Consider the following 26,640-nt stretch of genomic DNA (forward strand, 5'->3'; position numbering starts at 1 on the left):
CTTCCCTTTATAGAGAAAGTACTGTTCCAAAAATATTTCCAGGATTCCCAAAATATCTGACCAAGCAAGAAGATGGCGTTAAAAGACAGGCCCATGGAAAGGTGATACCTAATTAATTACAAATAGTAGTTGTTTAACATTGACATGTGGCAGTCTTATGGCAGGATCATCTTAAAAAAAATAACACTGAAATTTGTACACCCCGTGAGAATTTTATGCGGTTTTGTTACTTTAAACCCCTGCAAACTTTTGTGTACGTTCCAATTAAATTATTATTGTGGCACCATTAGTCAAACACAATGTTTATAAAACTTTCATGCCTCTTTCTGTTTTTCGATAAGCCAGTTTTTATCGAGATTCAGCTTATTTTTTAATATATTTTCATAAAAATTTTATGGGGGTTATGTTCCTTTAAACCCCCCAAATGTTTGTGTACGTTCTAATTAAACTATTATTGTGGTACTATGAGTTAAACACAGTGTTTTTAAAACTTTTTTGCCTCTTAGTATTTCTTTGATGAGCGACCATTTATCGAGATGTGTCTGCTTTTTTAATATTTTTCAAAATATTCCTAAAAATGTAAAATTTTCTGATTATTAAGAGGTCTATACGCTGTGAGCTCGTACGTAGAGGGGATATTTACAAATTCGCGAGCGCCAGTAGTGGCAAGTTTGTAAACGTTTACCGGAAATTTGACATAAATGTCAAAGTGATTAATTTAAAATTAAAATTAAAAACATTAATTATAAAAAATATTAGTTAGTCAAAGCTGATGTGGTATATATTTTTACCTTAAATATACTTACGTTTTAAATACTGAATTTAAGTTTTTTTAATGTTCCGTAATATGTAATTATAATTTAATCTAAAAATCTTAGCGCCATCTACACGATAATTGTGAAAGTATCCGAAGTAAAAAATTCATATTTTATCAATAGAACGTCAAAATGATTAGCAAAATCTTAAAAAAATCGATTACAATTTAATTACTTTTTTGCGTTGTAAATTTTAAGCGATAACAATTAAATAATAAATTTAAAAATTACCGGTGAAAGTTGAATTAGTAATCCGCTAGGAGCGCCACCAGCGAAGCTCAGAGCGTATATTATCGTACTTAATCATATAAAATATGTGGTGGATTCGACAAATATTCAAAATATCTCGATAAACACTGGCTTATCAAAAAAGTACTAAGAGACAAAAAAGTACTAAGAGACAAAAAAGTTTCAAAAACGTTGTGTTTTAACTAATAGTACCACAATAATAATTTAATTGGAACGTACACAAAAGTTTGGGGAGTTTAAGGGAACAAAACCCCTATAAAATTTTTATGGGGTGCACAAATTTGAGTAAAATTTATTTTTAAGATATTCCTGTCATAAGAATGTCACATGTCCATTTTCAATAAAAAATATATCCATAATAGTTTTCGATATATTTGAAAAAACCGATTTTCATTTTGTAACTTCAACTTTTTTTATGTACACATCTGTACTAAGGTAAGATATGTTCAATCGAACTATTTTTGGTCCCAGAATCTGTGATTTAATTTATGACCTGCATTTTTGTTACACCCTATATAATAATGTCTTAAATTCAATTCCTATCGCTTTAGGCCCACTGACTATTATATCTATAAATCGGCCCTCTATTTGACAGCTGGGCAGTGTTGCCACATCTAATAGAAATGAATGACAGACATGACAAACTAAATGACAAATGACAATTGAAGTGAATATCCACATCAAAAATTGCATTCATTCAATGACTGTGTTGTTTTTCCGACGTGAAAGTTTAAAAATTACATTTTTCGGAATTAAATAGTGCCCAAGATGAATATCACATCTGCAGCGGGAATTATTTCCCTCTTGGATGAACCAAGACCAGAATTAAAAGTATTTGCACTGAAGAAACTAGATTCCATAGTGGGTGAGTTTTGGCCGGAGATCTCAGAAGCTATCGAAAAAATCGAAATTTTGCATGAAGACAAAGTTTTCCAGCAACACCAGTTAGCTGCACTTGTGGCAAGTAAGGTATATTACCATTTAGGCGCTTTTGAAGACTCTTTAACTTATGCTCTTGGTGCGGGTGATCTCTTTGATGTCAATGCCCGGAGTGAGTATGTAGAAACTATTCTAGCTAAATGTATCGACTATTACACTCAGCAACGTATTGCTGTAGCTGAAGGATTGGCAGATGCCAAACCCATAGACTCTCGCCTTGAAGCTATTGTTAATCGAATGTTTCAGAGGTGTCTTGATGATGGTCAATATCGTCAAGCTATGGGCCTGGCTCTAGAAACCAGACGAATGGATATCTTTGAGTCATCTATTACTCAGTCTGATGATATTATCAGCATGTTGACTTATGCATTTCAAGTAGCGATGAGTTTGATTCAAAATCGAGCATTTAGAAACACTGTTTTGAGATCTCTTGTTGGACTTTATAGAGGACTGGTTACACCTGATTACGTTAATATGTGCCAGTGCTTAATTTTCCTCGATGATCCATTGTCTGTGGCTGAAATTTTAGACAGGCTTGTAACTGGCAAGGAGGATACTGAACTTATGGCATATCAAATTGCTTTTGATCTCTATGAGTCAGCTACTCAACAGTTTTTGGAAAGAGTATTAGTTGCATTAAGAGCCACAGCACCAGTTCCATCTTTGCTGGAAGAAAAAGCAAAGCCAAAGCCTTCTGGTGAAGGAGAGGGTGCTATGTCAACCGAGACTGGAGAACCATCTACAGAAACAAAAGAAGAAAAATTAAAAGAAGAAAAATCTCTGGATAGTTTGTCTGATCAGGATAAGGAACATCAGAAAAGAATTGAGAAACTTCATACTATACTCTCAGGGGAGGTCTCTATAGAACTGCACCTTCAATTCCTCATCAGGTCAAATCATGCTGATCTACTGATTCTTAAACAAACAAAAGAGACTGTCAGAGTTAGTATTTGCCACACTGCTACTGTAATCGCAAACGCATTTATGCATAGTGGTACTACTAGCGATCAATTTTTAAGAGATAACTTAGAATGGTTAGCCAGAGCAACGAATTGGGCCAAACTTACAGCCACAGCCTCGCTAGGAGTTATTCATAGAGGCCATGAACAAGAAGCATTAACACTAATGCAAAGTTACTTGCCGAAAGAAGTTGGACCCAGCTCAGGTTATTCCGAAGGGGGCGGCCTTTATGCTCTTGGTCTTATACATGCCAACCATGGTACAAATATCATTGATTACCTTCTTGGACAACTTAAGGATGCACAGAATGAGATGGTGAGACATGGAGGTTGTCTTGGTCTAGGTTTGGCTGCTATGGGCACTCATAGGTAAGTTATTACTTTTTTTTTAGTATGTATCATTAAATTATTATTGATCCTTATTTACCAGTTTTCTGTTTTTGGAAATGATAACCTTTTAATCCTCTCATGCATAATTTTATGGAAAAATTTATTTTTTCGTAGAAAAATTATTTTATTGCGAAATATTAGAAATTAACATTAGAAAATAGTATAAGTAAGTGTAAAAACATAAAAATTTTTTTAAACCTTAAAAAATAGTCCGTCCACTCTAGTGTCACTATGCACTTGCAGAATGGTGGAAGCATCTGTTACTGGTATGAAAATATTCAAAGCACAATGGACACAGCGGCTCGTTGCACCTTTTGCAGATGTATTTTGTTTTTCTTTTGCAAGCTTTAGAGTGACATCTTCGAGCATTTGGTATATCAATTAGTTGTGGCTGGTGCCCCCAATTACTTTGTCTAATTTCAGGGGGTGATGATGATTCGGTTTCTTCTTCTTCAAAATGGGAGGTGGTGTACCAGTCGAAGGTCTACCTCGTTTATTTTCTTGCTGTGTTCCCAAATTTATTAATGCTCTTGCAATATTTGCTTTAAATTCAAGCAGATCTTTTTTTGGATTTCCGTTTTTCTTGTACAGCTGGTTCCTAAAAAAACTGATACGACTCTTAGTAAGATTTGATCATTTTGAGCAGTGTATTTGATTGGTTTAGCATTATATAGTATTTATTATGACACACAAATAATAAAATAAACAAACAAACAACTGATTACATGAAATATGTTAATTCATAAATTGTAATAATTATTAAGGTCTAAATTTTGATATTATTTCGAACTCGATATTATTTGCGAATACAGTTTTCGCATCTTCAAAAGGATTCTCTTCTAACCTCTCCAAAAGCGTACGATCTTCATAAGCGGTAGATACTTTTAGTCTTCCAGAACCTTGCTTTCTTTCGAGAGTTTCTTGTTCTCCATCTTTTGTTAATATTAAAAACTGTTGTTCTGCTTACGTTAAAATGGTTCTTTATGGCAGATAGTGACCAACCATCTTCTAATTTCGTTACAATTTTTGCTTTTAGTTCTTTGTTAGCATGTATAAGTTATATCTGACAAATTTTAAAATTTGGCAGTGACAGTGACAGTATGTAAATAATAAGTATTTATCCTTCAAAATACACTGCTCAATTTTCTACAAAATATGCTTTAAGAGTCGTATCAGTTTTTTTAGGAATCAGCTGTACAAAATCCGTTCATTTACAACAAGAACATCCACAAAATTCATAAAAACTCTTATTTACCAGCGTTTGTTTCTTCTCCTTAGAGGATACAGGGCCAACAACTGGTCCATCAGGTCTACTCCTCCCATGTTTTTGTTATAAAACTGAAAAATGGTCTGTTCACTTCTATATTAGTCTTAGTAGATTTACACTAGCGTTTTGTTTTATTCTGAGGTTCTATTCCAGCACAATTAGAACCAATGTAAATAGTCTTGTTGTCTAGTCACTTAGAAACAATTATATTGCCATTTTCAATACTTGCAATGGATGAAGTTCCCCTACCCTTTCGTTTCATTTGTTTATCTGTTTTCATAACAGAATTGTGATAGAAATGATAATGTTTGACTAATTTTTACCTTTTTTTGCCTTTCCATAGAAACTACCAGCACTTATTTCAGGCAATTCACAGGTGGCCATGGCGGTCAGGTGATTTATAGATACTAACATAAATAAACTTTGACTTTCAAAATAAATATTGTAGATGTCGGTAGTAGTTACTTGATTAGAGTCCACTGAAAGGGATTTCATGCATTTGCACAAGTTTCATAGAATTAAAATATATTTTTTGGAGTTAAAATCATCTATCCACTGGAATGGACTCAATGCATGAGAGGGTTAAAGAACTTAAGTCTTTTCCACTTTGGAAACCATTCTCAAAATACAAAACATTAATGAATTAAACATTGGAACATAATGTGGAGAACAAAACATCAAATGAACTTATTCTAAAGTAAAATTGTGCGAAAAGTATTCTGAAGTAAATTTTATTCCTAATAAAAATGCGAAACTACATTAACATGCCACAAAAGATAGCTTCACAACAATATTAAGAAACCGGTATGGGCCTAGTGTTATTCAAAATATTAGGAGATTAGAAATTCTATAGGAAAAACTGATACATCATCAAAATTTTATTAAATTTTTATGAAGATGTACAGATAATAACTTAATACCAAAAAGCCTGAAGTTATACCCATCATATTCAAGCAGAAGGTAAAAAATCAGTCTATCCTTGATCTGAGAGAGGTTCTTCTTCTTCACATGCTATATCCGAATTGTCCTACATTGGCGATTTCCATTGCAAAGACTTCTCGATATTCTGCAATATGGAATAATTGCCCTGCATTTGATATATGAGAAGGGTTACAATGTTTCATTTATTAATTTTAAGTCTTGGAATTTTAAATATTTATTCTAGCTATAATTTTCTTCTGTTACAGACAGGATGTTTATGAACAACTCAAATTCAATTTATACCAAGATGATGCCAATACTGGTGAAGCAGCTGGTATTGCAATGGGAATGGTAATGTTGGGTTCAAGTAATTCTACCACAATTATGGATATGGTTGCATACGCACAAGAGAGTCAACATGAGAAAATTCTTAGAGGCTTAGCTGTTGGTATTAGTTTTTCCATGTATGGTAGATTAGAAGAAGCAGATCCACTGATTCAACAACTTACCTCTGATAAAGATCCTATCCTCAGAAGATCAGGAATGTATACTTTGGGTATGGCATATTGTGGTACTGGACACAACCAAGCAATTAGAAAACTACTTCATGTAGCTGTGTCAGATGTCAACGATGATGTTAGAAGAGCTGCAGTTACAGCTTTAGGTTTTCTGTTATTCAGAACTCCTGAACAATGTCCTAGTGTAGTATCCCTTCTAGCTGAGAGTTACAATCCACATGTACGTTATGGAGCTGCTATGGCTCTTGGTATTGCATGTGCAGGAACTGGTCTACGTGAAGCTATAGCTCTTCTCGAACCTATGGTTATGTTTGATCCTGTAAACTTCGTAAGACAGGGTGCTCTCATTGCTTCTGCTATGATTTTAATTCAACAGACTGAACAAACTTGCCCCAAAGTCACATTCTTCAGACAGACATATGCTCAAGTCATTTCCAACAAACACGAAGATGTGATGGCCAAGTTTGGAGCTATCTTAGCTCAAGGAATCATCGATGCAGGTGGAAGAAATGTAACTTTGTCGCTACAGTCCAGAACTGGCCACACAAATATGTTAGCTGTAGTTGGTACACTGGTGTTCACTCAGTACTGGTACTGGTTCCCTCTATCACATTGTTTAGCTTTAGCATTCACTCCAACATGTGTGATTGGTCTTAATGCACAATTGAAGATGCCCAAATTAGACTTCAAATCCAATGCCAAACCTAGTCTATATGCTTATCCAGCTCCAATGGAAGAAAAGAAAAGAGAAGAAAGAGAAAAGGTAACTACTGCCGTTTTAAGTATTGCTGCCCGCCAACGTAGAAGAGACCATGAAAGAAAGCATCGTGACGAAAAGATGGAAGTAGATGAAGACAAAGATGACAAGAAAACAGAAAAAGAAGACAAGGAGAAGAAGTCTGAAGAGAAAGATAAAAAGGATGAAAAGAAAGCTGATGACAAAGATAAAGATAAAAAAGCAGATGACAAGAAAGCATCTACTTCTACTGGCGATGATAAGAAGAAGGATGAAAAGGAAGAAAAGAAGAAAGAACCTGAACCAAACTTCGAAGTTTTACAGAATCCTGCTAGAGTTATGAGGCAACAATTAAAGGTGATTACACTTAATGATAGCAATCAACATGTTTCGATGAAAGATGTTTCTATTGGAGGAATAATCATGGTGAGAAATTTGAAGCCTGGAGATGAGGAACTGGTTGAACCTGTTGCAGGTATGTTATGTTTCTAAATATTAGCCTTTATATTATTTATTGAATTGATACTAGTATGACCCTAGTCACATTCTCTGAGGTCCCTATCTATCATAGCATTTCCTATGTATGTTTTCCATCTTGTAGCAGGTCTTTCTCTCCTTTTTCGTCCCAGCGGGTCCTAGTCCAATGCTCTTTTCAGCCAGCTGTGCACTGGCAATCTTTGTACCACTTGACATGCTCCTGCCCCTGACTCTGTTTGGCATTATTTGTACATGGCCGTACCACTGCACGGCTCTGTTTTCCACCCTTTTTGTAATTGAGCATTCTACTTCCATTCTGTTCCATATTTCCTCTGTTCTTATTCTATTCTCTCTGGTAATTTGTATTTGTAGACATCTTTTAATACAGTTTAACTGTTCTTATTTTATTTCGTATTGATTTTGCCATTAACCATATTTCCGCTCTATATAGGGCAGGGTAATATTCATCACTATGCTCTGACGGATCTTTTTTTTCTTTGGTTAGGTCCAATTTAGTCTTTTGGTTAGGTTATGGAGTGTTGTTCCATATCACTCTATGGGGTGATTTCGTTGCTTGTTTTCTCTGTACTACATATTTTCATTTCTATATCTTTCATACAAGTTCCATCTTGGGTTATCATTGACCTTAAATACTTATAAGTAGCACAACTCTTAATAGTCTCTTCTTCTAAATTTAATTTCAAATCACAAATATGTATATAAATATTCAGTCTTATACATATTTATTTTAAATATGAGCTATGGAGAATATGAGCTATGGAGACATAGCTCATATTCTTCCTTTAATTTACTTAACATACACTAAGCATCAAAATTAACACACCACCTTAAAAATGGGACATTTTTGAGGTCTCCTATTTCCTAAACATGTTGTCCGATTTGAGTGATTTTTTTAGTATATTATAGCTTTATTCTTCAAGAATATAGATGTAATAATTTTATTGCTAAACAGGTAAGTGTCATTGTATACCGGGTGTAACAATGATAGTGTGTTTTTTCTCAAAGTTTGGAACACCGTGTGGAATATTTTAGCGTATATAAAATATTGAAATTAAAACTCAACTGTAGCATTTGGCTTTCTTAACATTTTGCTTTTCGATTCATTTGTTTATGTGGGATAATAAATAAGTTAGGTACTTTAACAACTAGCCATGTTATTAATCAATACAGGGTGTTTCTAAATAAGTGCGACAAACTTTAAGGGGTAATTCTGCATGAAAAATAATGACCATTTGCTTTATAAACATATGTCCGCAAATTCTTCGTTTCCGAGACACGGGATGTTGATTTTTTTCTTACAAACTGACGATTTATTTATTGCTCTAAAACCGGTTGAGATATGCAAATAAAATTTGGTAGGTTTTAAGAGGTAGTTATTGCGCATTTTTTGACATACAATTAAGAATTTTATATTCACCATTGGCATGCATACGGGTCATATTACCCGTATGCACGCTAATGGTGAATATAAAATTCTTAATTGTATGCCAAAAAATGCGCAATAACTACATCTTAAAACCTACCAAATTTCATTTGCATATCTCAACCAGTTTTAGGGCAATAAATAAATCGTCAGTTTGTAAGAAAAAAATTCAACATCCTGTATCTCGGAAACGAAGCATTTGCGGACATATGTTTATAAAGCAAACGGTCATTATTTTTTCATGCAGAATTACCCCTTAAAGTTTGTCGCACTTATTTAGAAACATCCTGTACTGATGAAGAACGTTGCTAGTTGTTAAAGTACCTAACTTTTTTATTATCCAACATAAGCGAATGAATAAGAAAGCATAATGTTAAGAAAGCCTAAGGCTACAGTCTACAGTTGAGTTTTAATTTCAATATTTTATATACGCCAGAATATTCTACAGGGTGTTCCAAACTTTGAGGAAAAACACACTATTGTTACACCCAGTATACAATGACATTTATCTGTTTAGCAACAATATTATTATATCGATATTCTTGAAGAACAAAACTATAACATATTAAAAAAATCACTAAAATCGGACAACAGGTTTAGGAAATACAAGACATCAAAAATATCCCATTTTTAAGGTGGTGCGTTAATTTTGATACTTAGTGTATATATATTCCATGTGCTCCCTGTCTTGTGCAAAAATTAATTAATCATCTGTGAAAAGTAGTGAATGTAATACAGTGTCTTGTACTGGTAGCCCATTGTTTCGCATTTTCTATACCTTCTTTTCAAAGCCTGATCTATATAATGTTAAAAAGTGTAGGTGATATTCTTGTTCTCATGATCATTTTTCAGTGCGTCATTAATTATGACGTCATATACTGTATTGGGTGTGTCGAGACTTATTTCATGTAATTATTGACGAATCTGACAGATGCCAGAATCGTACTTAGCCATAGGTGAAAAGCTTGTGGAATTAAACTACAGTGGAACCTCGATTATCTGTCTCTCCATTAACCGTCACCCTCTGTTAACCGACAGGGTACATACAGAAGTTGTATTGACTACATAAGCAAAAATTTGATGTAAAAAAATTTAAAAAAAGTTTATTTGATTTGTGATGAGAACACAAACGGCTATCCATTGCTGATAGATAAAGAAATCGTTGAAATGGCAACAAAGGCGGACCAAACAGATTCAGAAGCTGACACAGACTTGGAATTTGACTGTTGTATGCAATACTAGAATCTAGAGAAGCTGCATCGCATATGCAATAATTCATCTAGTGGTATTCTCAACAAGAAGAAGCCAATAAAGTAGATTGCATGATCTTACGCCGATTAAGAAATTCCGCCGTTGCAAAATGTGAAGCAAGAGTAAAACAAACAAAGATTTCAGAATATTTTAAATTGATTCGATTGTACCAACACAAATCCCTCTTATATTGTTAAACAAACCATACAAATGAAATTTGAGAGTTGTACTATAAATTTTTAATTTTTTTTAATGTTCTGTTAACCGTCTTTTCGATTATCCGTCATACCCTTGGTCCGGTGCCCTGACGGATAATCGAGTTTCTACTGTAATTAGTAATTTAGTAGATTTGATTTTTACGCAATATGTTAACATGTAGGTATTTTTTATAATGGGGAATAAAATTAAAAAGTAAACAATATTGTTAATTAAATTTATAAATATGGAAACATTAAAAAATGACACAAAACTATCCATAAACTGTGTTTTTATCTTCTTCTCTAGGTGCCGTCTCCGCTTCAAAAGTTGGCAGTCATCAGAGCGATCTTTATTTCTGAAACCGCGGCTCTAAATAATTCATTGTTATTACATCCAAACCAGTTCCTAAGGTTCTTCAGCCATGAGTTATGTCTCCTTACTATGGATCTTTTTCTTGCATAATGACCTGGAGTATTAGATATACATCTCTCATCACATATCCCATATATCTCAGTTTTCTTCTTATTTGTTAGTTCTTCTCGTTCCTTATGCGTAAGTCTCATTACCTCCTCTAAACCAAAACACAAAACAATGCACAAAAACGTTGTGAAACACAAGGGAAGTCGAATTCGAAATTTCAAAATGACAGGTACACAAAATACTGACCTGAATAATAACCGTCACTTGACTCTTTGACACTTCTAAAAAATGGCCAAAATGGACGAAGTTTTCGTCAAATGTTCGTAATACGTGTATTTGATTGGCTAGAAAAGACGCGCATTCTAAATATCAACGAATCAAACGTAGGTTAGGAATAGACATCTTATGTATATAACCATTGTAATGCTGCATTAGTTTTTTGTTTAATCATGGAGCTACCGCTTTTTCCGTCTCATCTTACTTAATGCATTAGAGAGAAATCGAAAAACTGTGACGCACTGAAAAATGATCATGAGAACAGAATAGATCCCTTTTTGAGGCCTTTTGTTGATGCGATTGTTTTTTTTTTATTTCATTGCCTAACATTATTTGCACCTCTGTTTCTCTATACAGTCTTTGTGTTATATGCATTCTTCTCATTGCTTTCCATAGTTGGTTACTGTTCTATGCATTCTTTGGTCATTTGTAGCGTAATCTGTAGCCTATTCTGATATTTTGTTTGAATACAAAATTGTAGTACAAGTTCTACATTGTGCCTCCTATTTGCGATTTTTGCACCCCCTCATCTCTCTGGATAGATCTATCAAAATCTATCAATATCTATATATCAAAAACAGGCTGCGGTGGCTAGGCCACTTAGAGAGAATGAATGAGGCGGAGCCGTCGAAACACATTTATTGCCAGTGACCGGATGCAGTGAGGAGAAGAGACAGGCCCAGAGCACGATTTCAGGACCAGGTGAAAGATGAATTAAGTATTAAGAGTAAGAAATTGAAAAACCAAGGCGAAGGATAGGAAGGAATGGAAGCTGATTCTGGAACAGGCCAAGACCCACCATGGGTTGTAGAGCCAATGATGATGATGATCTCTCTGGATATTGTCTTTTTGTTGTCTTCCTGTGTAAATGAATTTCCCTAGTACTAATCAGTGGTTACTTGCATATATTGCATCTCCGTATACTTTTTATCTTGTTTTTCTGTATACTCTTACATCTTAACTTTTAATTGTTTTTATAAATATAAATATAACTATATATATATACAGGGTGATCAACTTCTGTGACAAAGTCCAATATATCTGTTATTATACAATATATGAAAAAACGTTGTTAATAAAAGTTATAGACACCTTTAATGTACACATTTTAAAATTAGTGAGAAATATACAGGGTCCTCCATAACACGGTGCCAAACCAAAGTTATGTTTTTTTAAATGAAACACCCTGTATTTTATTCAAAATCTGGTTTCTCTACATTTTTCTGATTCTAGAAATATAACACTTGTCTAGGATTATACTGAGTATTTCAAAGTTACGAGCACTTTTATTAAAAAAGCATACTGATTTGATCGCCCTGTATGTTTCTAACGGTGTAATATAAACTTATTTTTTTGATGCTTTTGACTGTAAATATTAAAGTAGTTTTGCAACAATGTACAATTTTTTTATAACTACACAAATTGTATACAGGGTAAGTCAAAATTTAAATACAAGATTTTCTTCATAATTTTAAATGGAACACCCTGTATTTTATATTATTATCGAAAAGTTCTATCACTATACTTACATATCTTTTAAATATTCCCTATACCTAAAGTTATTAGTTTTTGAGATATTTTAGTTTTATTGTTGATAGCAACATGTATTACTTAGTTATTAATAACAATACTTTAATTTATTAAAAAAACTAAATTAAATAAAAAAAAATGTTCATCGTACCTCTTATGTTATAAAAGGTGTTCAAAATGACCTCCCATAACGTCTACACAAGCCTGGAGACGAGTTTAAAAAGACCTACAGATGTTTGTAAGCATTTGTTGTGTGACACTTTGAAAGGCGTTTTGAAACCTTACTCTCATATCATCAACTATTGTTGGAGGTGCCCTATAGACTACGTCTTTATTATAACCCCAAAAAAAGAAGTCACCTTCGTTTAATTCTGGTGATCTGGGTGGCCAGTGAACTGGCCCATCTCTTCCTATCCATCTGTCAGGAAATAGTTCATCGTTGAGAAGTGCGTTGTGGTGAGCAGGGGCTCATATGTTGGCGGATGTTTAATGGTACATTTTCAAGTAGAATAGGTAAATGATTCACTAGAAAATTTAAATAAACCTCACCATTTACCGATTCCTCATAGAGAGAAGGACCTATAACGTAATTGCCTCTGATTCCACCCCAAACATTTAAGGACCATCTTGTTTGACTATGTGTCTGAGCACAGTACGGATTGGTTGTGGAATAATAATGAAAATTGTGTCTGTTTACACTACCATTTTTGTGGAATGTTGCCTCGTCTCCAAAAAAAAAAGGACAAACTCAAAAAAATCTCTCAGTATAACTATTTGTTTTTGTGACCATTGACAAAATTGTACTCTTTTGTATATGATATGGGTGCATGTTGTTTTTCTTGACTATCTTCTGGATAGATCCATAACCTATATCTTGCTCTCTTGTAATATTTTGAATACTTGTATGAGGATTTTCTGTAACAGGCAGTAAAACATTTAATTAATTTTCATTCGTAATAATGAATTTTGTTTTTTCCTTTGCTTCATAAACAGAGCCAGTACGATTAAACCTGTCAAATAAGTTGTCAAATGCTATCTTAGTTGGTTGCTGACGCTATGGACACCATTCCTTATAAATTATTGTGGCAACTAATGAGTTTTTGAAACACTCTCCTAAAAACCATATCATGTCTGTCATTTCTTCACGACTAAAATTCATTGTTGGGTAACAATTATAACAATATGGCAAACAATTATAATCAATAACAAAAGTAAAAACGTACAGATATTTAAAATCTTACATCTGACAGTTCTTGTGTCAATTATTTCAAAGCCACCTTAAACAAAAACTTGCAGCAATTTATAGTTTCCATTTCTTCGCGGAAAATTAATATCATTTTGTTAGTAAATATAAAATTGTCGTTATTGTATATAATTTACCATAAAATTGGAGAAAAAATGAAATGCAGTCTAATTTTAATTATCATTAACAAACGCATTGGAGGTTTCTCATATTATGGGTAATTAATTTACTGTAATAAACGTATCTATGAGTTATCGACAATAAAACTAAAATATCTCGAAAACTAATAACTTTAGGTATAGGGAATATTTAAAAGATATGCAAGTATAATGAAAGAACTTTTCAATGGTAATATAAAATACAGGGTGTTCCATTTAAAAATATGAAGAAAATCTTTTATTTGCATTTTGACTTACCCTGTATACAATTTGTGTAGTGATAAAAAAATTGCACGTTGTTGCAAAACTACTTTAATATTGACAGTCAACAGCAGTAAAAAAATAAGTTTATATTATACTGTTAGAGTCATACAGGGCGATCAAATCAGTATGATTTTTTGATAAAAGTGCTCATAACTTTGAAACACTCAGTATAACCCTAGACAAGTGTTATATCTTTTTAATCAGAAAAATGTAGAGAAACCAGATTTTGAATAAAATACAGGGTGTTCCATTTAAAAAAACAAAACTTTAGTTTGGCACCGTGTTATGGTGGACCCTGTATATTTCTCACTAATTTTAAAATGTGTACATTAAAGGTATCTATCACTTTTATTAACAACTTTTTTTCATATATTTTATAATAACAGATATATTGGACTTTGTCACAGAAGTTGATCACCCTGTATATATATATATATATATATATATATATATATATATATATATATATATATATATATATATATATATCCAATCCTGTTACTCCGTGAAGGAGCATAGGGCATCCACTAAGCTTCTCCATTCTCCTCTATTTCTGGCCATGGTTGCTATTTCTCCCCAGGTTTTCTTCATACTTTTGTGGTCTTCTTCAACGGTACTCCTCCATGTTTTGGTCGGGCGTCCTCTGCTTCTTCGTCCTACTGCATTTCATTTGAGTGCCTGTTTTGTTATGTCTGCATTTTCTTTCCTCAGTGTGTGTCCCAGCCAGTTCCATCTTTTCCTCTTTATTGTTGTTCTGATGGGTTCTTGTTTGGTTTTTTTCCAAAGTGCTACATTTGTTATGATATTGGGCCAGTATACCTTTAGAATCTTACGTAGACATCTATTTACAAAAACTTGGACTTGACGCTTCATACATGGTCCTGACGTTCCAAGCTCCGATTCTGTAACGTTTTTTGAGATAAAAGGTATTATTGGGTTTGTTTTGCTTCGCTTCAGTTTAATTGATTTTAGAGTTTAAGGTGAGTGAGTAATCAGCTCTCTGCACCCGAGAGTCCGTTTCTTCTTCTGTTTCCTGATTGTCCTCTTCATTTTGCCAATAATCTGTTTTATTTTTGTATGTTTTTTGCATTATATCTGATAATTCATTTTCTTCCTCGTTTTTCCAATTTCTTTGCCTAATCGTCATCATAGTTCTGGGTTTCGTTTCGGCCTTTAGTTTTTTAACTTGTTTGCCTCTGTGAGTTTCTGGGACCTATGATCCCACTTCATTTTCTTCCCGTTCACTTCTAATTTCTGATAACCCACTTTTACGATAGCACCTTTTTTCTTTTCTTGTCTGGCTATATCTCTTATATTTTTCTGGATTTTTTGTTCATTTCTTGTAAGTTCCGAGTCTATGAAAATGTCTTTTCCCTTTAGCTTTGCTTTTCCTTGGAGTATCTTTATTTTGTCATTCCATTCTACCATTTCGACTATGCATCTATCTTCTCCTATCTTCTGCGCTCTACGTATCTTTGTTTTCAAAAGGAGTTCTGTCTGAAACATTTTTTCCAAAGCTTCTTCGAGTGTATCTTCATTATCGGTATTCGTTGGAAGTCCAGTTATTGTTAAGTTGTTTCGAATTTTTTGTTTTTCCATCCTTTCTATCTTGTCCTCCACTTCCTTTATTTTGTTATGTAGTTCTTCTTTTTCTCTCGTCCATTCTTCCTTCATTTGGGTGATTTCCTTCGCCATGCTTTTCATTTCCTCTCGGTTCTTCTGCAGCTCTTTTTTGGTGTCCTTTATGTCCTCTCTCATTTCCCTGATGTCATTTTGAATTTCTCTCTTTATTTGTGCCATATCCTCATGTAAGTCTTTTTTAAGATCGCGCAGCATTTGTTTGATTTCATCCATGCTGGGTTCTGGCTGTTTTACCATTTCTTTATGTTGAGGTGATCTGGCTACTAATTTGCTTTCTCTGAGAAATTCCTGCTCTTCTTGTGACGAGTTATGCTCGTTCCTACTCCTCTTCATGTACTAGTAAAATACCTAATTAAATGAAGAGAAGAAATGCCAAAATACTAAAACATGGAAAAACAGATTTGTTTATTTATTAATTGTTAATTTATTATTATTAATTATTAAGCCGGCCCTGTATCTGGTTAGCAATGTTTGTCTATAGTTCTAACTTCTTCTTGGCCGCTTCGTAAATTAGGTACTTTTTTCTACAAATTAATCGCAAATTAATTACTTTTATCTAAAAATTTTTTTACACTTGGCAAGCGATAAGGTCCCCTCTCCGGTCGACCCGGTGGAAGAAAAAAACCTTTTGCGCTTTTATTTATATATGAAATTGATATTATCAAAATTGTTGCTTACTTACAATATATAGACTTTTAATGCACATAATCTAAGGCGTTTACCACTCACAAACTAAGAGATGATGTTGTTTAAATTTTCGGATTTGTATTTCCTACATAATTTACACTTTAAATCAGAGCGATTTTACTTCGAACTTTCCGTTTCACTGCCAGTGCCGGACTCGATAAATATAACTATAGCGACACTTATTGTTTTTCTTGTTCTAGCTTTTGGTCCCAAGGGCGAGGATGAAAAGGAACCAGAACCTCCAGAGCCGTTTGAATGGACAGAAGATTAGATATCATCATTAACATTTTTATAATTTTTCATTTAATTTACTATAAATAGATGTAATTATACGAAAAACGACTTTTGTTAACATTTAATATTAAATTATTAGTTTAGCGTTTGTGTATATCCTAGATTTTATTTAAATATCCTTATCTAGTGGAGACACTCAAAAATGTTAGTAAAGATAAACAACTAATATCATTCCTAGATTTGAAATGAAAAAAAAAAGGTTGCACTTATGGGAGTGTCGACAGAAGTGAAAACATTTATGAGACTTGTGGAAAAGATTGTGTGTACTACTCAATTTAATACTATTCTTACAGCAAGCAGAATCTCTACAGCAACTTTCAAGACTCTAGAACTTTTCCTTAGGCCTTAGATAAAAAGATGTCATAAGACTGAATAACAAGACTTATTGACCCATATTCAAAATAGTCTTTGTCACATCTTGAGAAACCTGTACAAAGTCAATATGTTTTGACACAAATTCGTCAGTGGGTCCTTTGGACAATGAGGAACTGATGACCAATGTTCTAGGACTTGAACACCCTCGACAAAAAATGCAATAGGGTTCTTTACATCAAGAAGAATCCATATACAGTAAAACCAGCCATATCCGGATCAATGTGGCGACAGACCGATCCGGATATGAAAAAATCCGGATATCAAGACCAGTACTTCTTTTATAGTCTCTGAAACGTTTTTTCCTTCATACATTCCAGTAATCAACGCCGTCAATAACTTTCGTCGAATAGACACGTTTTATAGATTATATAATACATTCTTTCGCCATCTCTTAGTTCTTCTTTTAGTGCGTTGTCCAACAGCAGGACTGCCTTTCTCGGTAGATTTCGGTAGATCCGGACGGCGCAGAACCGTCCGGATATGGCAGGTTGTACTGTACTGAGTATTAAGACTCAAAACGTTTGGTTCAAGAAAAAAGAATGTGTGTGTACTTTGTACGCACGTAAGAAGTTATACTTCTATTATATGATTTCTTAAAAATAAATATACTTTAAACAGTTTGTTTTAATTTTTTTTTAAACACCAAACTCATTTTGTGCTTACCGCTTTCAAAAAAATAAAAAAAGTATAGGATTGCACTGGATTCGAACTCAGGACCTCTCGATCTCTGGCCGAGGGCTATGCCAAATGCGCTACGACGACTGTGTCTGTATCGGTTCGGACGTACCTAATGACAATTCACGGTAACAAACAGACAAGGTGAAAGTATAATAAATATACAATAAAATGTTTTAATAATACTCATCTTACTCCTGAGGAAGACAAATCCAAAGACACAAAAATTATAATAAATATATTTACTAATAACACTAATATATTCTTTTCACACCTTTTCTTGCACTGATATATTTATACATAACGAGAAAGATTTAGCAACTAAACGCCATACTGTCTGTGTGCGCATGCGCGCAGTTTTATGAAATTTTACTCTCAATCGCGCCTAAAGAACTATAACTTTAAAAAGAAAGACAAAATATGAGAAGACCTATAGCCCAAAATGCAAATAGTCTTCTTCCTTACAGCTGTATACTGATTTTCAGGACTCCACAAGTTTTACTTAAAGAGGAAAAGCATAAAAATATGAGACGAAAAAGAATAGGCTTTTCCTTTAAGAAAAAGAGGAAATGAAAGACGTTAGAACAAGAGAACACCTTTTGACTGCGCTTTCATAAACATAGGGAATTATCCTTCCTCGTACTTTTTCTTGGTCTAATATATGAATTGAAAAAATAAGACTTATTTATCTTAAATTAAGTAGGCTAAAATTTCTAGGCTAGGACACTTCCTTTTACAGTTACGACACAGATAGCCCATTTTCCCAATATATGCTCAATCAATGAATAACAAGATTTTTCTTTGGTCATTTTCTCAATATTTATGAGCCAGTTTTTGAAAATTGCAGAAGTCATCCAAGCTTTTGTATTTGGTTCATACTTCAAACGTAATGGACATTTTGAAAAACGAGGTTTTTATATTATTTACAAATGGGTAATGGTAAGATTTTTCTCTGCCCGACATTCAGTGCTAGCATAATAGTAAAATGTTCCTTGCTAGGCTTCCCACCATGGCATTTATAATTTTTAAAAGTTATGGGTCTTATCAAAAACACTGACCGATCAAGAAATTTTTGAAATATTTCCAATGGCATTGAATGATAATTATTGTGTAATATGTACATACTTGACATTGTGTAATATTGAGTAATTGTATTATTCATTATCAATGTTTTTCATTCCGGGTGGAATGTTTGCTGCTCTCTGATTCACTTATTGCAGTGAATCACTCCGCATTTCTCTTGTCTGTTGTCAAAGGTTGTTGTACCTACTTACAACTTGGCTTTCATTACAATTTTCTTCCACTCATTTTGATATGTGCATAATTCCCTCAGTTTATCCTTTTCAGGATTTTGATACCTTTAATGACCTGGTTCTCCCATTTCTTTCTGGGCCTTTCAGTTTCTGACTTCCATCTGCAGTGATCTTCTAAATAATCAGTAGGTCGTTTTTCCTTCTCTCTACATGTCCCAGCCATTTCAGTATTTGCAGTTTAATAAATCTAACTATTTCTTCTCCCTTCATTATGTCTCTTACTACATGGTTCATTTTTCTCAATTCTCTGTTTTCCATTCTTATCTGGCCCATAATCCGTCAAAAGGATTTTCCTTTCGAATATTCTTAATTTTTCTGTGAGGCACATTGTCTCAGCTGCATATTTAACTACTGGTCTGATTACAACTCTTTATATTTTCAGTTTTGTGTTTCTGGATAAGTTCTTCTCCTTCTCTTCTCCTTCAGTAGCCTATGAAAACTTCTTCACTTCTCTGACTTGCCATTCACCATTACACCTAAATATTTAAATTGTTGAACTCTTTCAAAAGTGTGGTTTTCTGTATTGATTTTTGTCGTCCTGTTATCTTCTCATCTAGAGCAGAGTAGATATTTTGTTTTTCCTTTAATTAGGTATATCATTGTTTTTGTAAATATAAAGTGTGCTTATTCTTGAGGCACAGGCGAATACGCAGCCCCTTATGTGATTACAAGAACACACTTTGATAGTTGAATACAACAGAGACCAGAATCAGAATAAACTAGATGTCCATTCACTTAAGATGTGGTATTCTCCCTTAGCTGTATAAGGTATTAGCAAAAATTATAAGAACTAGATTCAAAGCTTATGAATCAGAGATAATAGGAGAATATCAGACTGGTTTCAGACAGGGAAGAGGAACAACTGATCAAATCTTTTTGCTAAAGTTATTACAAAACAATAGTTATGAACAAAATCTAGGCTTACATAATATGCTCTTTATCGATCTTAAACAGGCTTACGACTTAATCTCACGAAACGGGCTATATGAAGCAATGAGAGCACTAGAAATATCAGAGAAACTGATACGAAACACAGTCAATAAAGTCATGATAGAAGGCCGTTTTTCAAATCAGTTTAACGTCAACAGAGGATTAAAACAAGGGAACCCCCTGTCAACAGACTTAATCAATCTAGTACTAGAAAATATAATTAGAGGAGCCAATATCCAGACAAGCGGCACGATTCTTAACAGAAGACAACAGTGTATAGGTTTTGCAGATGACTTAGTGTTTCTGACGCGTTCAAGAATAGAACTTCAAAAAATGTTCAAGCAATTTGAAGAAGAAGCCAAAAAATATGGCCTGACTATAAACCAAGTATATGGAAATGAGAGGAGAAAATGCTGAAGAAAATAAGTGGATTACGCTAAGGATAAATGACAAAGATTATAAATTTGAGAAGGTAACTGAATTTGAGTACCTTGGAGTCACAGTTACAATTAGAGGAGATGAAGAGAGAGAGATAGATAAACAGTTGTTAAAAGGTAGCAAAGCAGTAGGTTCATTAAACGCACTGTTGAAGTCAAAAAAGTGTCCAGGGCAACCAAGATCCGAGCATATGAAACAATAGTGAGACCAAAGGTGCTGTATGCATGTGAAACTTGGACAATGAACCAGAAAGTAGAAAAGAAGATAGAGATTTTAGAGAGAAAAATTTTTGGTGGTATAAAGGAGGCAACGGGGAATGGCGCAGAAGAACAAACCTGGAGATAATGGAGATGTATAAGAAACCTAAAATAACTCAGAAAATCAAGGCACAGAGAGTTAGCTGGTTGGACCATGTTTTACGAATGCCACAAGAAAGAAACGTCCTAAGAGTTTTATCAGCAGGAGAACAAGGGAAGAAAAGAAGAGGGAGACCACAAAGGAAGTGGTTTGATGCCGTCCGGACTGACCTAGAAGAAATGGGTACAAGGGACTGGAGAGGACAAGTACAGGACCGCAAAAAGTGGAAGAAATTAGTCAAGACTATCGAAGCCAAGAGCCTCTAAGGCCTGTAGGGCTGTTATATATATTCTCCCTTAGCTGCTTTACATTGAAAAGAATCTTACTTATCACCACCCTTACGTCACAATTTTCTATTGTACAGTGGAACCTCTCGAAAAGACGGTTAACAGAACATTAAAAAAAAATAAAAATTCATAGTATAGCTCTCAAATTTTATGTGTATATTTGAATCAAACTGAATTATGGTGACACACAGATACTGAAACACATGTAATAATTATTGTGCTGTGCGTTTTTATTTTCGGCTTGCGATTCTAAAAATAGAACTCTAAAAGCACGGTATCATTACTTATTTAAATTGAAATTTAATCCAGAGCCCTCAATTAGAACAAAAATTATTTACATAAAAAAATGTGGTGGTGGCATAACTGCACGTGTGCACATTTCAACGAATTTCATTTGGCTTATCACAATGCTCAAACAAAATGACTTGATGACTAAATTTTTACTTATCTAGTCAATATAATTTATGTATGGACCCTGACGGTTAATAGAGAGACGGATAATCTAGGTTCCACTGTAGTTATTCCCATTTTTTTTAATCAGTGGAAGATTATTATCCATCTACATGTTATTAATTTTCCATGACAAATTTACGATTTACAGAATGTTCTCATGTATAAAGACTGAAGGCGAATTTAAAGAAAAATAAATGCATCATCACGACCAACTCAGCAGATGCAAACATTCAATTGAATATTGAAGATACCTACCATAATTGAATGTGGATACTACAAAGACTTAGGAACATGGATAACATCAAATCTAAACAAAAGAAATTAAGACACATATTGAAATATAACATGCATCATTCATTAAGCTTAAAAAGTTTCTTTGTTGTCAGGATATCAGGTTAGAACTACACATAAGGAAGCTTTATGTTACATGTTCTCTACTTTTCTTTGTTTTGAAAGTGTGGACACTAAAACAAGTACATCTGAATAAGAAGGTCGCCTTTGAATTTTTGTATTACAGAAGAATCCTGCGATTATCATGGATTCAAAGAATGTCAAATGTGGAAGTAACTAGAAGGATAGGAAATGAAGCAGAAATATTAACTATTAAAAGACAAGAACTCGAGTACTGACATGTGATGAAATAATAAAATTACTCATTATTATAACTTATTATGCAATGCAAAATTCAAGACAAGTGAAATGTGAGTAGACAAAGAATATCCTGGCTTAAAAACTCGAGAGAATGGTTTGAATGCAGTAGGGCAGAAGCGACAGTCAACAGGGTCCAGATAGCTTAGACAGAAGACGTTTTTAATGTATCCATTTAACTTATTAAAAAATACTATTATATTAAAAGAAATATTAAGACTTTATTCTAACAGTAGCAAAAATGAAACACTCCTACATACATAACTTTATCAAAATCACTTATTTATTTAAATGACATGAAATGCAGATCTCAAAGTTGAAAATCGAGCATATTTCACATAAAATTTAAAGCATCATAAGTAGTATATCTAAATTATAATAAACACAAAAATATTCACAGTAAATACTGAACAGTCCCTTAAATTACTTTTCCTCGCACCACTCATTCTCTTTTCTCACTTGTTCTTCTTCAGATGCCGTGAAGTCATTCTTGATGTTGAAAGTCTTTCTGATTTCTTCAGGAGCTTTACCTTTGATCATATTAGCAACAGTCTTACATGTGACATCTAAGAGCCCCTTGATATCCAGATAGTTAGCAGCCAAAATCAACTCGAAGAGGGTTCCTTGGTCGACTTTAAGGAAGTCTGCGTCCCATGAGGAAATATCATCTGTTCTTTTTTCTTTGTTATCGTCATCTTCTGGTGGTGGTGGATCATCTTTGTGGTAAGTCGCCCATTGGATGACTTTCCTGAGTATGGCGGAATTTACGTTTGGTAAAGGAACCACTTCTTCTTCTTCTTCGTCCATTCCCAAGTCTTCTAACATAGTTTTGATAGTGACGGAGCATTTAGCAATTTCAACATCAATTTCGAAGGTCTCGCCATCAGACGACTGCAATTTTATATTTGGCATCTAAAAAATTGGAAATGAGTCAACTTTTCATCTGACAGTATGAATAACGTTATGATTTCTAAGAAAATGGTTAATTATATATAAAAATAACTTACTGCTGTATCTATTTACAAAAAGTTCAGCGAGAACCAAATCCTTCTTTGTGTTTCCACTCTAATTTTGATAATCAATGCCTTTTGTATTGTAAAATGGCGTTCGCTTTCGGTAAAACAAGAAACAGATGACGGTTGAAATATGACATCTAATGTCGAATGACATGACAGACAAAAATTTTAAGGCATTTTTAAATAGGTGCAGTTTTCAAAAGTCATAAATCTCACTTTAGTATGACGTAATCAATAAGTTTCATTAAGCAAATCGAGTTCTTGATTGTTGTAACTCGAATTTTGTATAATACCCCAGGCTGTGGGTGAAAAAACGTGATATAATTCAGGAATTTTTGAAACCTATCAGGTGTTGTAAAGGACGATGCCAGTTGTGCGGTTTTTTATTTATGACGATTTTCATTTGTTAAATTTAAAATTTTTAAAGATTTTTAATTTTGCAGCTTAGGATATTCATTTTAGAGAAAAACTTTTAAATAGAAAATTGTAGTAAATTAATATACCTACAATTTGAGCTATGACAAGTTTAATTTCGTTAATACGTTATTGCAAAACAGCCTGCGAAAAGTCTAAAATGGCCGTTTTTTGCAATTGCCTTATTTATTGTAAAAATAACTTTTATGTATTTTTTAAGACTTTAAAATGAAGATCTTTTAATACTAAACATAAAAAAATTTGTAGTGTCCGATTGGTGAACTTATTGTTTAGATATTATAATTTGTTTATCCCAAGAGGTAAAATGTCCAAGGCTATAACTTTTTGAACAAAAATCTTACAGAGTTAATCCAAGATCCACTCTCCTTCTAAAGACTTATATTTTCATTTTCTGATGTAAATAAATACGTATAACATTTTTCAACCTATTATTTCGGGTTTGAAAATAAGGGGGCATATTTCGTTATAAACATTTGGAGCTGAAGCCGCCCCTGTACATCCTATGAGTTTTTAACTTACAGTTTATTGTTGCTGAAGACAAAATAAAGATTCAAAACTAAATAAAAATTTTCTACGACCAACTGAAGCCGAGATAATTGTTTTTGTTTTCTTAAATCGTAGTGACTTTATTTATAACAATTAAGAAATTATTTCACAGTCATTGACTAAAGAAAGACTTATATTATCTTAAAATTAAAATTATTTTAACCGAAAATTACATTTAATTATTAAAAATTATTTTTAAAATGTAATGGAGATTTATTTTTCGTTACGACTATGATTTATTGTGTCGGTTGCCCTTAGCAACGGCAACTTATAATAGGTACATTGTATCACGGTTTTCGCTTTAAATTTTAAAGCACCGCTTAGATTGACATGCAATTTGGCAAACACATAGATAACATGTTAAAGAATAAAAATGATATTGGGCCTCTGTGTGCTTTTGTCCTGGGGGTGAGTTTCACCCCTTATGAGGGGTGAAAAAATATATGTTCAAAATAAGTTCGGAAATGGATAAAACGTCTAATTTTAAGCACTTTTCGTTCTATAGCATTTTTTCACCAAGTTAATACCTTTCGAGTTATTTTCGAGTAAATACCTTAATTTTTCAACAACAAAAAAACACGTTTTTAGGCGGTTTTTGACAAATAACTAAAAAAATAAGTGTTTTATTGAAAAAATGGGTTTTAACAAAAATATAGAAAATTAAAAATTGAAAAAAATGATGTATGCATGAAATCTCTAGACCCAGTATAAACAAAGTTCTAGCTAATGACAAATAGGTTCATATCCGTCAAATTTCAAATTGAATTATTTCAACGTGAAATAATCAAAAAATCATGCACTTTTTGGAGAAAAATCATTTTTTAAACTATTTAAAAAAATATGTATATCTGTTTTTAGAAAATGTTTATAGCATCAAAAGTAAGCAAGTTACTCTGAAAATAAAGTTGATCTCTTTTTTTTTGGCCAAAAAACTCGAAAGTCAACCCCCAATTAGCATCTTAAATCAAATTAATCATTAACGCTTCACAAGTTATTTTGCTTGTGTATTATTTATATGATCTGTATGTGTCTTGGGTTCAAAGGGCTTATTTAAAAAAAAATTGGTTTTAAAGTAAATCTGTTTTAATTTTTAATTAAAAAAAAAATGTTTTTTTCTAAATAACTTAAAATTTATTAATGTGACCAAAAATCACAAAGAGTAAAAAAATTTAGTTTTTGCTGTTACGAATATTTTTGGATTTTTTGCTTTTTTTGCAAGGCAAAAATTTGTTAAGATATGGCTGTTCTAAGTTTGCATACACTCGTGATTATTGACTAGTTCAAGTCCTTTTAACTACTGCTCCTTCAAAAATAAGCACTTTGAACCGATGAAACTTACAGACATAAACGACACATACACGAGTAACACAACATTAAAGTAAAATAGATCAACTTTATTTTCAGCGTAACTAGCTTACTTTTGATGCTATAAACTTTTTTTAAAACAGATATACATATTTTTTTAAACACTTTAAAAAAGTTGTAATGATTTTTCTCCAAAAAGTGCATGATTTTTCGGTTATATCACGTTGAAATAATTCACTTTGAAATTTGACGGATATGAACCTCTTTTTCATTAGTTAGAACTTTGTTTCTACTGGGTCTAGAGATTTCACGAGTACACCGATTTTTTCAATTTTTAATTTGCTATATTTTTGTTAAAACTCTTTTTTTCAATAAAATACTTACTTTTTGAGTTATTTGTCAAAAACCGCCTAAAAACGTGTCTTTTTTGTTGTTGAAAAATGAAGGTATTTACTCGAAAATAACTCGAAAGGTATTAACTTGGTGAAAAAATGCTATGGAACAAAAGGTGCTTAGAATTAGACATTTTATCCATTTCCGAACTTATTTTGAACATATATTTTTCCACCCCTTATAAGGGGTGAAACTTACCCATAGGACAAAAGCACACAGAGGCCCAATATCATTTTTATTCTTTAACATATTATCTATGTGTTTGCCAAATTTCATGTCAATCCAAGAGGTGCTTTAAAATTTAAAGCGAATACCGTGATTCAATGTATTCAAGTTGCTAGCCGTTGCTAAGGGCAACCGACACAATAAATCACAGTCGAAACGAAAAATAAATCTCCACTACATTTTAAAAATCATTTTTAATAATTAAATGTAACTTTCGGTCAAAATAATTTTTATTTTAAGATAATATTAGTCTTTATTTAGTCAATGACTGTGAAATAATTTCTTAATTGTTATAAATAAAGTCACTACGATTTAAGAAAACAAAAACAATTATCTCGGCTTCAGTTGGTCGTAGAATATTTTTATTTGGCTTTGAATCTTTATTTTGGCTTCAGCAACAATAATCTGTAAGTTAGAAACTCATAGGATGTACAGGAGCGGCTTCAGTTCTAAATGTTTATAACGAAATTTGCCCCCTTATTTTCGAACCCGAAATAAGAGGTTGAAAAATGTTATACGCGTTTATTTACCTCAGAATATGAAAATATAAGTCTTTAGAAGGAGAGT

General features: G+C 33.0%; 2 protein-coding genes across 2 annotated transcripts; one reads left to right on the forward strand and one right to left on the reverse strand.

Annotated features, from left to right (window-relative positions):
• The first annotated feature begins 1,738 nt into the window (after window positions 1-1,738).
• On the forward strand, window positions 1,739-16,771 carry LOC114328548 (26S proteasome non-ATPase regulatory subunit 1). Its single transcript, XM_028277421.2, has 3 exons — window positions 1,739-3,331; window positions 5,807-7,269; window positions 16,584-16,771. The coding sequence occupies exons 1-3, from the start codon at window positions 1,833-1,835 to the stop codon at window positions 16,652-16,654; spliced, it is 3,033 nt and encodes a 1,010-aa protein (XP_028133222.1). The 5' UTR covers window positions 1,739-1,832; the 3' UTR covers window positions 16,655-16,771.
• A 5,578-nt stretch (window positions 16,772-22,349) lies between these two features.
• Window positions 22,350-23,356, reverse strand: LOC114328538 (S-phase kinase-associated protein 1). Its single transcript, XM_028277414.2, has 2 exons — window positions 23,161-23,356; window positions 22,350-23,065 (listed from the first exon to the last, which is right to left on the reverse strand). The coding sequence occupies exon 2, from the start codon at window positions 23,063-23,065 to the stop codon at window positions 22,577-22,579; it is 489 nt and encodes a 162-aa protein (XP_028133215.1). The 5' UTR covers window positions 23,161-23,356; the 3' UTR covers window positions 22,350-22,576.
• Window positions 23,357-26,640: the final 3,284 nt, after the last annotated feature.

The sequence above is a fragment of the Diabrotica virgifera genome, chromosome 3 (assembly GCF_917563875.1).
Source record: "Diabrotica virgifera virgifera chromosome 3, PGI_DIABVI_V3a".
Classification (NCBI taxonomy): domain Eukaryota; kingdom Metazoa; phylum Arthropoda; class Insecta; order Coleoptera; family Chrysomelidae; genus Diabrotica; species Diabrotica virgifera.